Consider the following 15,430-nt stretch of genomic DNA (forward strand, 5'->3'; position numbering starts at 1 on the left):
ATCGGCTAAAATTCCTATTCATCATTCTATGTGTACAGTGAGGTTGACAGATTCTATTTAATCTACGACATATCACGGAGCCGACTTCTACTAAATAAACACGACACCAGTTACTCCGACACAGCTGTAATCAATATTCTTAGAATGCAATTCGATAATTTGTCCAAAATCTTTCAAAACTTATTTATTTTCCTATGATAATCTTCGACATTTGTCCATCAAATGTTTTTTACTTGTAGAAGTCATCAATAGAAATATGAGAATTTGGCTCACCAGAGAAGACAAAATATGAAAAATTCTGACAAATTCTTTGACTTTATCAACAAAACTTAGGGAAAATAGATGTAATATATTAGAGGCTTGATGCCTACCCAATCATTGAGCTGTCAAAACACATAGAATCTTGTCTAAGGAAGCGTTATTTATTACACTCTATATGAATTGATTAGATGTTTTTATAGAAATATGGCAGAAAATGAGATTGAACAGCACCCTAGAGTCCTTGATTGGAAATGCCAAAAATTTGAAGTAAAAAAAAAAAGTGGATTTATCAAATGCCATATCCTAGTATACATCTCAACCAGAAATGATATGAAGTAAAACTTTTAAGCTCCAGTTTCTAAAGAGACATTGTGTCAATTCAGGTGGAAATACAATATAAACAAGTCAGTAGATTGGTCCTTATAAATCTGCTCCAGAAAGAGCCTCTAGAAACAGCATGCTATGCAATTGTTACAAAATGCATTATAAATGATTGACAGCTTGTAATTCCTTTAATGTTTTTTTTTAAATGTTTACTTGAAATACAAAATAGAAACTAAAGTCAACTTTAGCCTGGGAAAATTAAAGAAATTTTTGAATTATTAATAAATATTTTAAAGATAGGTTCCCAGGAAAGTATTTATCGGTGGTTATTTCCAATAAAAGTATGGCAATTTTGGTATATCCAATCTTACTAGAAAAATACTTGATTCCCTGAAAAAAACTCATGGAGCGTATACAGGACAAAAATGTAAGGGTTCCCCTTATCAACAGCCCGACGATTAGGAATACCTGCACGTGTGACGTCGAAGGTTGCATTAGAAGATTGAGCGCTTTGTGTACAGTTGATAAACTTTATGAAGAGTTAGACGTACAACTCTGAGATAAACATAATGGAAAAAGATGTGGGCAGTGGATAATCCGAGAATTTAATTAGGATTCGATATTTGTAATAAATAGTCAGCGATTAAAGACAACATCGTCTTGTGTATTCTCCTCCGACTTCGCACCTGTTGCTATAGGTACAGAGAGAGGTAAGTCACGTGACACAAACATGACCTCTTTTGATCGATTTTTTTAACAGGGTATTCCTTGGCAATTACAATGTTTTGAGAAGGATTTGAAGCAAAATTATGATAAATTGATTAGTTTGAATTTGTTTTTAGTCCAAATATATCATCAAATCACCCAGTTTGTACGCGGGAATGTATCTTTAAGCTTATTATTTTTCATTAACAAAATATCCAGAGATCAATCAAAAACCTTTTTTTTCAAATTTGAAACATTTTGATTGGCTAATACATGCAAAATCTGAACAAATCATATACCAACAATATTGGTACTGTAGAATTGCATACAGGCGAGACATTGGACACTTTAAATATGACACATGGATGTAGCCCTAAAAGGAATTTAATCCTTTAAAGATATTGGTCAAGATCATGTCCACTTTGGGAATTAATTTTGGGAAATTTGTAAAAAAAAATCAGTATGTTTTGTGAGATACCTTTTATGTGCTTACATGTAAATGTCACTGTAATTCTACTAAAATATCCAAAAATTCTGGATGCAAACAAAGTATTACATTCTAAGTAGTATAGTAATTGTGCATTAGCTAAATCTGATTATTGCAAGTCTTTATTTAGGCTTCAGATGTCATAGAAATTATAAATTAGATCTTTATTTACACAACAAGCACAAAATCAACTCTGTAGATCCATGGATGGCTTGGATTTAAACAGGATTCCGATTTCATTGATTGATTAAATATTTAAATGGCATCGTAAGCGGAGATTAACCGTTACATTGACGTCATACTCCCGGAAATTTTAGATCGAGGCTAAACGATAGAGTGTACGAAGCGAGGATGCTGTTGAGCGAGGCCGCATGTCAGTCAATTTGATTGAAAGTTCGATATATATATACGGTCTTGATATTATGGTTAGTTGTGGTTAAAATGAGAGTTTGGATGTCGGTATTATACGCTCTTTTGTCACTTGTGTTTACAGAAAAATTATGGAAATTGACAAACATCGCAGCTAACATCACCCCACTTGAATTGCAGCCTCATTGGATTGTCTGCTTTGGGGGTTAAGTAGGCCTACCAGTTACAGTACATGAGTACACGCAGGCTAACAAGAAGTCGGCTATAATTATGCTTCGCTTCTTATCTATACATGTAGGAGCTTTTACATGTGACATATTTCCGGTGTCTATTTTTAGTCTGGCCTTTTTCAACACGGGTCTTAACATGGTAAATGCTAGGGAAAATGGGGTTTTTCCTCTTTTTCTCTTTATACAAAAAGTATTCTTGAATGCCACTCTTGTTGTAAGTTGTGAGTACTAAGTAGCATTCGTAATAAATTGCCAATTTCAAATCGTGTCTAAATTATTTTTAATTTAATTTTGTTTTATTGACGATATACTGTGTTGTAGCAGACGATATTCAAGCTCGCACACAGTCCAGTTGACCGCTGTATGTAAAGCATAAACCAAGATACATTACTGTATTAAGCCGATTTATATGTTGTGTTAATTTTACTGCAAACAATTAATAGATAACATCTGTTTGGCTGTAAAATGCCACGAAATAGAGCATAAGAGTAAATAATAGAATGGGTTAGAGAGGTGACGCTATTAAAATTTAAGCCAACCGTAGGACATCTAAAAAAAAAAAAGAGAACAAATAATAATCACGCTGTAAAAAATAATTCTGTTAGAATATATATTTTCATTCAACAGTTGTTCTCTGAACCAAATACTGAATTAGAAATTGATAAAATGGACACAAATGTATCGTTCTTCTTCTTGGTTGCGGCAAGATAAACTGATTGGATTAAAATTTCACTGAGTGCCAAAAGCTGAGCCAAGACGATTTATGTGGTTACAATTAATAGAAAAAAATGGTTTTAAAAAATATTTACAGATTCAACTTGATCGTCGTTTTATTCTTTTTGTTATTCATATCCCATCAAGAGGAAAATTTATAAAAATGGCTGAAGTTTTACCCCGTGCACCAAACAACTATTTTATCATTGGTTAGAGCCGTCTAAACGGGGGTAAATTTACAATAGCTATTGGCTAACAGTACGCATAAACAATCTTATTTGCATATTGCATACTATTTATAGTATTATTAGCTTGAATTATTTTCAAGTCGACAGCCTCAAAGACCAACATAGTACCGTGTTTTGTGTCGAGTAGGGTAGCATGCAGTGCTATAGCAGACGATATATAAACCTCGCAAAGAACTGTCCAGTCGGCAGTTGAATGTAAATAGGATAGACCATTTAAATCTTTTGTGTTATAGTCCCGTATATAATATATAACATGTTTGACCGTAAAATGTGTAATAAACTTGACTTAATTCTAGTTCGGGCCATGAGCACGGATCAGTCATCCACTTGTTTCCTCAATTGCAAACGGCAAATTACGGGTCTGGTAAACTTGCTGTATCTTTCCTATATCAAGTTTGTTTTGTAAATATAGCTTTCTGGCATCGGTCGGTAAGCCTTACACGTATATAGAAATGGCGTTCAGTTCCATTTTATGTAAAAGAAGCTTACTGTACGACGGTATTTTCGCAAAAAAACACACACTGGCCTATGGGTTTCAGTCTCGATTAAGGCCGAAAATGACGTCAAAAGGGAAACCCGTAAAAGCTCCTATATATTAAAAGTCTTATTTTTAATTTGTAGTACAAATAAATGTGATACGAATTGAATTGCAACCTCATCTCAAACCGAATAGGCTAACGGTACCACAGCCATTGAAAACGTTACTTGATAATCGAGATTATGTAGGTGGAGTCAATGCCTGTCAATCAAACGATCGGCCATTCTCGGAGACTGTCAAGAGAGAGTTGATTCCTATTTCTAGTCAAAAATTACAATGGTGATAACTTTGTTCAGAATAAAGTAATTTGACTGAAATTTTCAATATATTCTTCTTTCATCATCTATTTTTGAACTGTTATAGCAAGAATGGCCAACTCTCTATTAAAATCTCCCATAATGTATCTTTAATGGTTTGGTCACCTGGTTAATGCAACATGTACATCAGGGTGTGAAACTTTTGTCACCTGCCGTGTAAATTTCTTGGTGAAAGTACTATGTAAAACTGCATCTTTAAAAACATATAAAATATAAACATAACAAAATCCCAAACATTAATGATTAAGGTTAAGAGCTTAAACAAATGAAGGTCTAAAAGATCTGTGTTGTTAAGATTAACTAGTTGTTGAGTAGTCATCACCATGTTTAAACTGTCAAGATATTGACTTAGTATCTGGACACTTGTCAATCAAGTAATAAATTTGTCAGATGCCAATACCTAGATATTTTATTACTCTCTATATCTTAAAAATACATGTACATAAGCCGCCATTTAATTTACAACACAATTTTAATCTATTGCAAGTCATGTAAATTATTATATATCATTGGCCTAATATAGGACTACTAAAGATTAGTAAAAATCAAAAATGCCGATTCATAACAAATGTCAACATGCTGACAGTAAATAAAAATTGATTTTGGGATAAAATATAATTGATTCTTCTATTAAACCTTTAAATACAGATGTGTTGTAAAATTTACCTAGAACTCTGAAAGAAAGAAAGAATTGAACAGCAAAATGCAGTATAGCCTATATATTTCATATTAAATATTTAGTTGAGTTAAAGGTATTCAATTTGCTGCATATACTGCATTCCGATAATAATTTCTAAATTTGGACTGCAGATACTATTGGTCTACCGCATTATGGCAAAAACTAATATCTTATATAATATTGACCTGCAATACATGTATCTCACTACACCATTATCTCCATTTTAATAATAATAATAATCGTTTTCTATAGCGCTGAACATTCAGTCAGTCTGACTGCTCTGTGGCGCTTTACAATGTAGATATGATTATAAAAAACAAAACAAGCATACATGTATATACAAATAAACAAAAGAATACAAAGGAATAGTTACAATATACAAATGGAAAGTGAAGCATTTAAATTATTGTTTAAAAGTTTGGGTAAAAAACAGGGTTTTTAAATGTCGTTTAAATATAGCTAAGTTTGGACTATTTTGGACTTCCAGAGGCAATTTGTTCCACTCTTTTGGTGCTGCGTACGCAGGAATAGTTTACACTGCATTTTTCATTTAACCTCTTCTAATGAAGTGGCATGGCATTTGGCTACAGCAGTGCAATAGTGTGTCAGACAACATGTAATCAACGCCGGATTAACCACGGGGCACCATGGGGCCCAGGCCCCCCACAAAAATCTCAGTTGCGTGCCTCGAGCATGGTCGGACCGAGGACTCCAACGGCCGGTGACCTAGTGACAGGGCCCCTCCGATGCTCCGAGGGCCCTCCAGCGGAAGTCTCTGGGGCCCCCTCAATCCATGATGTGTCGCGATCGACATCCGAGAATTCGGTGTAATCAGGTGATGCCGCATCATATTTTCGACTGGTATCTGTGTTTCTTTTTTGTTTATTTATTGGAAACGTCAATCTTGTAAACGCACCAAAATCCTCTTCAGCAGTAATATTTTGGTTACAACTTGTTGTGCTACTAAGGAGGTGGAATCAAGGTAAGTTTGAACCCATTTATATTCCAGTTTTGAAGGCAGAATCTGTTAATGTTCTTTAATCTCTGAACTGAACGTTTTTTTTATTTTTGGTGCCGGTGATTCGTGGTACGTTGTACCGAAGTTGTACGGTTGCTCCACTCGTATTGAAAAATAAACGCTTTTTGTGGCTTTATCTACATGTAAGGGTGTAACACATGGTCTTTTATTGTCGTGAGATCTTCTATCGGACCGAACATCGTCTAACTCGAATTATCGTCTAACTCGAGCAAATTACCCGTCCCCATCATTTCGAGTAGCGCGAATTTTGCCTCAGATTGACGTACGATTGTATATAAGCTGTAGTTGTTGTTGATATTTGTTGTGGGTATAAGCTGAATTTGATGAGATGCACATCATGATCACACGAAATACTCAGATTTCTTGATTAAATCTCGTATTACCATTTGGTACTTAAATTGAGTCTGGCTTGGTTGTAACGTTGCGGCCTCCATTCCTCAAATCATCGTTGGGGATATATACGATTCCGAATCAAGTGACCCCGTTATTTATCACTGAGCGACTTCAAAATTAGGTTTGATGTAGCTCTGCTCACTTACACTGGTGGATTTAACGGGCTCAATGGGCTCCAGCCTCTAGAAATGCCATCATTTCATAGCACTCGCATGGATTGGTCCACTGAAATAACGCCAGAATGCGCTAATTTTGTGGCAGAATTTTATTTTTTTCTGGGGGGAGGCACTTCTAAATGGCTCCGACACAAGTGCCTGAAATGCCAGGAAATCACGTTTCCAGCCTCCAATTTCTGAAAATTTCCTGGGGGGAGAGCCCCCCAGAACCCCTTTGCGCCTTTGGCGCTCAAGGTCGGTGATCAGGGGCCTCCCACATGTTCCAGGCCCCAGGGCCCCCAACCTTGGTTAATCCGGCGTTGCATGTAACAACTGTGTGTTAAACAACATCTAGCCGTTACTAGATTAGTCTGAAATTCCCAAACTTTTAGAAACATTACATATGTATCTCCCTTTACCACAGACACGTGATACATGTACAAACACATAAAAGAACAGATTCATTTATAGCCATTAAAAAACTCACAGAAGACCAAGAGTGAGAGAGAGAAGTGGGGTTTAACATCCACTGGATACAGACTAGGTCATTTCGGGACTAATATATGGTTTAATTTTCTTTCAATAATTCTCTTGTGTGTAGGGGTCTTTAGCAGTGGGCAACCCTACTCCTTGTCACGTACAACCGGGGATTCGAAACCTTGCCAGTTAACTCAATAACAGGCCTCATGATACAGAGCGCACGTGCTAATCATAATCATAATCATAGCCAAAAACAGAAGGTTCGACATCAACCTTGACACTCAATGAACCTTAAACTTTGCAACTTGATTATTACAGCTAGACATTTCAGAATTAGAGAGATCCCCAGCTGCAGTCAGTAACCAATTGAAATTAGTGACAAAAAATGTAAAGTATTATGCGAAGTGCTTGATAAGATGTACATGTACAGAGTTAAAGCGAGATCAAGCCTTCTATTGAAGATGAACATAATCGTGATCAAAGCTATATTTCTTTCTATCAGATTTTCAATTTTTAAGCAAATGACCCCTTGACTAAATTTTGCTCATTCATTTTATTTGGGCCTTAAGGTCTACTGTGCAAATATGCAAGATCTAATATTAATAAATTATAACACTAGCATGTCTGCTCAACTTTTATCATTTTTGACTTAAGTCTACTTAAGCCGGAGATTTACTGATATCCAAGGCATGTTATGACATTTAAATGAATTTATTACTAAAAAGTTGGCAAAAACTGTAGTTTTTCAATACCAACAACTGATAATGTATAACACCATAATTCATTTCTAGTGGTTGAAAAGCAGGATATCTCAGATATTTAAGTGCAGTATGTGTCATAAAATACAGTTATATAATAATCTTCACAATATGTATTTTATAAAATACATCAAGTACACTCCCTTTCGTTGATCATTTATTTTCAAAATTTCTAATCTTTTTTTTCTTTATACCTTACATTTACACACAAAAAACAACCTGTCATGCAGCTATTTGAATATTCCAAATAAATAAGTAATTAACTGAAATGGGGTTTAACACCCAACTGTTCTGAATAAATAAGAAACGGTATCACATTTTCTGAAGAAAATAAGAATACATACAAGTACACCACCTTATAATTTAAATAATTCCCTCCATTAGCCCTAAAGTTTTTTTCTAAATTATTTATATCTTTGCTACTGTATGTAAGGAGCTAAACCTGTTATCTGTAACTCAATATTTTCCATAATATTTGAAATTAAACACATGAATTAGAATTCAATATGGGTCCATTTCAATCAATATTGATGTTATCTTGTCGTGAAAATATAGGATCCTAATATCCAATATTCAAGACACAATGAACATTTTAAAATGTGTACGAGTCGTGTACACTATGGTTTCGGGTACATTTGGAATGAACAAAGAAAAAAATATCCTACAAGGAAATGCGGAAGTAATTAGTAATGGGTGGTTCAAAAAAGACAAAATAATAATATAAAAAAACGTGTAGAATGGACTAAGCAGGCAGAAACGACTTCCGTTCAATCTGGGCAGTTCAAGTATTTCACCTAACATGATTGATTATAAATTACAATAAGAATTTAAAAATTGAATATAAATCACTTCATAAACATTCATATTACATCAATATTATTAAAATACATGTATGTGCTTTTACATGTAGTACCATTTCCGACTATTTTAAGGTTCCAAAAAATAGAACCATTACGCCCTTTAACAGTACAATTCTTGGGGGCAATAAAACACCAAAACAAAACATAGGAAAACTAATATTAGAGAGGTGGTATTAGATTTCTACTGACGGCTGAAATATCAGCTAAACAGGGTGTAATAATAGAAAGAAATGGAAGATTAATAGCTACATCAGTTAAAGGTGGAATAATCATACAATAATGTTACTTTAAGCTTGAAGACATACATAACTAAATTTATACCAACTGCAAGATAATAACTGACATCATAGAGATGATTTATAGGTTACTGCTAAGGAGTAAATCACTTTCTTCTCTCACTAAAGATGCATTAATAACTTAGTCTACCAAGTAAGCCTGGTGCAATTTGCATACCATATCTCTAGTGTGCCATTTGCTTACAACTATCAATATTTTATACTAAACCAATTGATGATACCCTGTTATCAATGTATGTAGTACAAATTTCTTGTAAAAGAATGTACATGTAACCCCTTATTTGAATATAGATGTATCCCCCACCTCACACTCATAAATATCAAACTTTTTTATTTGTGTGTGGCTAGGTATTGCAAAGGGCGAGGACCTTTGTTATACACATGTACTTCTTTAGTGGCTGCATCAAATGATGATTTTTTTACTGTTTAAATAATTTATGCGGTTATTCAATTTAATTAATATATTCAATTTTAACTCACTGTCAATGTCTCCTCAGATTTCTCAAAATTTGGACTCTTTAACATCAATATATTATTTCATAATCTATTCATTATTGAATTTCAGTTGTTTTCTTTCAATGAATATTCCAATACATGTAGGAGAAAAAAAAACTGGTTTAGTTTTATTCTGCCACTAAATGCACCTTGCTTGCAGTCCCCCACCCTCAACATTAAGATAGGTTGCCAGGCAATGAAACATAAGCCCACAGCAGCTACATCATCCTGGCAGTCAACAAGAGTTGTCGAATATTTTTACTTTTGTCGCTAATGAAACATTTACAATACACTAAAATCTGATTAAGATTAACAACTCAATAAGTAATTATCAGAAACATTAAATATCATGGATTTAGCTGTTCAAGTTATCAAAAATCATTGAAAATCAATATATTTGTTCGTCTCAAGACCTTAAACTCTGTGTATCAATCTAAAGTCAATAGAAATGATTATATATAGGTGTAAACACGGTGTATTAATATAAAATCATGACCCAATGACCTTAAATAGTGTATAAATTTAAAGTCAATCAGATATTAACTTTAGCCTCTAGAGCGTCCACAAGATTTTTCAAGGTAATCAAGGGACATAATACTGGCATTAATTATCGGAAATTGGTGAAAATCAATAGGCTTCTTCGCCTCATGACCTTAAACACTGTGTATAAATTTAATGACAATTGGATATTAACTATAGCCTCTAGAGTGTCCACAAGATTTTTCAAGGTGATCAAGGGCTATAACTATGGCAGTAATTATCGGACATAGTTGAAAATCAATAGGTTCCTTCGTCTCATGACCTTAAACAGTGTGTATAAATTTAAAGTCAACCGGATATTAACTCTGGCAGTAATTATCACAAATTGGTGAAAATCAAAAGGCTTCTTTGTCTCATGACCTTAAACATTGTGTAGAAATTTAAAGTTAATTGGGTATTAACTTTAGCCTCTAGAGCGTACAAAGATTTTTCAAAGTTACCATGACATACATGTACATCTGGCAGTAATTATTGGAAATCGTTGAAAATCAATAGGCTTCTTTGTCTCATGGCCTTATATAGTGTGTATAAATTTAAAGTCAATCGGATATTAACTTTAGCAACTATATCGACAGGGACGACGACAATATTATGGTACCAAAAATTATAAAATTATGGTACCACCATTTATATATATTCCTTGGATTCCCAGACCTGGTATATGAATGCATATTAGTATACATGTAGCTGTATGTTTTAATTATATGTAATATGAACACTCCAAACTAATCATCACCTGTCTTTATAATGAACATATAAAAGGTTATCTGAGGTCAATTACAGGCTGTAACTAATGTAAACACTACAGATACTAGGGTGCTAATTTATTACATAAAGTTTATAATGTTTTGTTATGTCAGATAATTAAGTAGATTTATAAAGGTACACACATCTACTTCTATTATTTCTGTTTTATATATCTATATAAAAAAAACCAATGCAAAAAATAATTAGATTTATTATTCATCATCTGAGAATTGTATTTTATCAAAGATTTGTTGAGATTCCAACCAGTCAGTTATTTGTGTCTTAATTCTAAGATACATGTAATACGTTAACATCTATGTTACATTAATCAGAAAAAATTCACAAGTGGAGAAAACCACATAATAAAAGAATATAATTTCTTTTAAATCATATGCTAGAAAAAGAACAAGACGGTACTCGGACAGTATAACAAATGGTATACATATTTCAAACATATTTGAAATTCATTAAAAACAATGATACTAATAAAGAGATATCTGTGCCAGACAGAAAAGGGTTTGTGTCTGACAAGTCTTAATTTGTGCCTTGACGTGACAATGCTTTATTTCCAAGCTTAACCCCATTTAACCCCCCTATACACCCATACATTTTGGGTTGAGTACTTTACAAGATCTATAGTTCCTTTGGATGACCGAGAGATTCCAATTTAGATTTGAAAATATGAAGGTAACCCTAAAATTGCAACAAAAGCTTCAGAATTGAATCGATTGACAGGGGTGCTGCTAACTGTTCGTAACCAGATCGACTATTGGCTTTACCTCAGAATGCACCAAATCGAATAAATTTTTCAAAATTTTCCTGATCCCGCCTCCCCATTGATTTCTTTCAGGCTCCCCACAAGGTTAATCCTGCCCTATCTATATTAAACTTGTATTGGAAAAAAATATATGCAAAAAATCATCTTAAACGTACATCTCTACATTGTGGAAAAAAATTTGCTATTCAAATAACAATTTTTTGAGAAAATAACCCCAATATATCAAATAATTGGAATATGGTTGAAATCCCTTAATTTGGTTTTCTAACAATAAAAGCCTGTAGCTCAAATTATTCTCTGAATAGCCCTTCCTTATCCTAGCTTTGATCCTATTGTTGCAGGCTTAAAATCTTTAGACTTAACTGAACAGGGGTACACCCCATTGTATTTAGTCAGATTAGATATATAAAATATCTATAAAACTCACAACTGAAATATATTACTTATCCTTAATATCTTTGAAGGACACTTGAAGTGTCCCCTTATTTTCATTCTTGGGATGCTCTTACTCACCACTCCTACGTCAGTCGAAAACATGTCGGGCACAATAAGTAAATAAATAATTTTATGAGTTGTAGACCAAAGGGCAGAATGTAGAATGAACTAAATATTAACAAATTTAAAATTTCTTCATTATAGTTCATGAAGTAACTTAATATTTTGAATTCTTTGATGAAAGAGTCTCATACATGTACATGTACCGGTAAGTTTCGACTTGTGATGTTGGAAAAATACACATTCAGAGACAAAACCCTACAGTCAAATAACATCCACCTATCAACCATCTTAATAAATTTTATTATTAAACTGATTGACAGACTTAAAACTAATAATCATGATCAGCAAACTAACTACATATTTGTAGGAAAAATATTATATAAATATATGATTTGTTTGCAAAAGGATTTATGATAAAAAAACTGTCAATCATCTCTAACCCCCATTAAGATTACATTATCATAAGAATAAGCTTAGACCTTTAAAATTATTTTTTCAATATAAGCTTATTACTCTACATCCACAGATTGGCAACCAATTTCAAAAGGAGTCTTAGGTCTGATTTTTCATGTTGAGAATAAATTTCGATATTTCTTTTCAATTTTAGCTGTGCTACTACTTGTATGGTATTCATATACATCGCATCTCTGTTAACAACTTTAACTTCTTCAAAACTATTGTGCTAATTCCAATTTGTTGAGTGAAGTTGCTACACTTTATTATATTGAGTTGGGGGAAGAAGGGTACTTTGTATACGATATTAATATTGAATATTTAATGAGAAAACACTTATTAAGATTGTCTCTATTCACGGATACTAAATTTAAAGAATATTTATTCAAATAAGATAGATAATGAATACATATATTGTCAAAAAGTAAGGATTAAAAAACAAGCCAAGGGCTTATATCAATTTGTCTCCTTTTTTAATAAATATACTACATACAACTATAATATGTACACTTCATATACAAAATACATTTAGCAGTACAGTATTTTATATTTTGCTATTAATCGTGCATGTAAATAATTGAATAGTTTGTGTCACTTTCAGTGCATTACCATGTACGCTTGCTTCGTAAGATGTTTTGAAGACGTGAGATGTATAGTAACCGACAAAGTAATTAACTCAACTACTATTTTACAATGGTTATTGGAGTCTTTCAGATAAATGTATACATTTATGGACTATAAAAAATGGGCATATTCATTTGCAATGTATTATTACTATCACCGTTGGTTAAAGTTCGTAAATTAATAAAAATATTTGGTAATGTATTTATAGTTTGAAATCTAACATTGGTAAAATTTGGACAAAACAAATAGTGTTCCGTATCCTCTATATAGTGACCACAGGAACAAGCTGGGTTGTCCGTTAAGTGCATGGCAAATTTATGGTAGTTTATGTTGCTTTTATTGTGACACAGTTTAGTATGGATGATTTGAGAAGAATGCTTTCCGGCGTAAAAGTATTTAGGTAATAAAATATCATCATTAGTTAAAGATACATTATGTAAGATTATATAAACAGCTAGCCAGTCTTTCTATAGTAGTTCAAAAATAGATAATGTAAAATGAATAATTTGAAAATTTCATTCAAATTACTCTGTTGTGAACAAAGATATTAGCCTTTGAAGGTTTTACAAGACGAGTGTATTAATTTCAACCACCGTTCTGGTTGTTCGAAGCTAAGTCTCACTCCTCCATTTTTAAATTAAATCAAAATATGTGCTTTAACTTTAAAGATTTTTATAGTAGGACATGCTTTCATATGTTCAGGTAAATTATTCCATAGCTCTTGTTTTTTTTTTTGTAGTGCCTACTCTTAAAGAAATGGATCTTGTTAACAAAATACTGAGATCCTTTTGTGACTACCATACATGTAGTTAAATTTCATTTCTACAGAGAGAATTTCCATCTATTTTTTCTGAATCCAAACTGCCAATGGGTTTTTTTCTTACACGCATGCCAATGTGTACTTGTTTAGTTTGTCCCATCCAAACAACTAGGCAGAAATTAGTTGTCAACTACAGTCAGCACCATTGACAACTGAAAACCAGGCTTACAAATCATGCTGGTTCTCCAGCATACATGTAAGTTTTGTCACAACAAAGTAAGCATACACAAGCATATCTTGTGCTTGACATCAAATGAAGCAATTGTATTAGGCCTACCATAATGTAAGAACCAGGCATCTGTGTGAGTTAGTTGTATTTTACGTCTGCTTCCACCGAGGTGATGTCACAGACAAACTGGTCAATATGTTGTTGTTCTTAGTGTTTAACGTCCGCTTCCACCGAAGGTGATATCGCAGACAAGTCTTATTTTTCATTTTCTCAGCGCACGCGCAGGAGTCTTTCCCATGGGAGGAAACCGGAGTACCCGGAGTAAACCCACGAGGTTGAAAAGGCACCCCTGTCTCCAAGCCACATACGCTCACACCAGGGATCAAAACCACAACCGCAAGCCAGAGGTGACCGGCCAGCTAGAGGTCGAAGCGTGACGCTCTATACCATCCCAACCCCCAAACTGGTCAATACATAGACTACCCAGTACTTATACCTGATAACTAATTTCTATGATGTATATATATATATATGTTTTAAAATAATTATCATTCAGTATTAATATGCAATAATTTTTCACAGACAGTTATAAAAGAAACAAAATATATGCATTGGTTTGCAAAAATATGTCCAGTGTGAGTTAATGATAAAGTATCAATGAACACTGACACATATTGTTATGTATTGCTATTATATTGTGTATGGGTGTTAATTATCACTTATACACCTCTAATAAAACACCCCTTACATACATGTATACAAAATATTGTAATAGTAATATACATGTATGTACAAGTGTGTATTGATAAATAGCATACTCTAACTTAGACTGACTGGTATTATCAAGTGGGAGAGGTTCTGTCATGAAGGCTGTGTGAAAGTGATAATATACCAGTACTGTCCTAATAATTGGCAATGTAGGTGTAACAGTAAATCACAATTACTTTGAGTAGACCTTATATACACATGTCTAGTCTTCTTCAAAGTATATAAGCCTGCATCAGTAGTAGTAGTACAGCACTGACAGCATGCTCAGCATAAATGAAATGCTTTATAGTTTATATTCCCCCTTTACTTTCTTTCTTTACATTCATAATTACTCTACTGACTAATGTTAAACCGTAAGAGCATTATTGTATTAAATTGAACAGAATAAACAGTTGTGTCTAATACAAACAGTGTTTTCTGTTGAGTTAATCGTGATACTCTCTCTTTCTGAGATGAAGACATAGCAGATCGGTGCAGAAAATAAGCAGAAGTCAAACTTACCCAAAAGTCGAAAGGTTTCGATGGAATCCATATACAAATTCAGGTACGAACTTGTGAAACCAGCGCACCCTAGAAGTAATATACTCCCCAATATTAAAGACAACCCCTTCATTTTCCATGAAAATTGTAACACTCTTTCTCATGAATCGATTTCACTGTTATGTTTGACATACTCTCACTATCT

The 15,430-nt window shown here is 33.4% G+C and overlaps 1 protein-coding gene across 1 annotated transcript in view; it reads right to left on the reverse strand.

The window, feature by feature from the left end:
* LOC126821554 (tyrosine-protein kinase RYK) overlaps positions 1 to 15,427 on the reverse strand; it is an 80,074-nt gene extending 64,647 nt beyond the window's left edge. Inside the window, exon 1 of the mRNA XM_050550012.2 lies at positions 15,247 to 15,427. Coding sequence (XP_050405969.1) covers positions 15,247 to 15,358 — 112 coding nt within the window. The 5' untranslated portion in view covers positions 15,359 to 15,427. The remainder of the gene's footprint in view (positions 1 to 15,246) is intronic.
* Between the last annotated feature and the right edge of the window lie 3 nt (positions 15,428 to 15,430).

The sequence above is a fragment of the Patella vulgata genome, chromosome 1, assembly GCF_932274485.2.
Source record: "Patella vulgata chromosome 1, xgPatVulg1.2, whole genome shotgun sequence".
NCBI classification, from domain to species: domain Eukaryota; kingdom Metazoa; phylum Mollusca; class Gastropoda; family Patellidae; genus Patella; species Patella vulgata.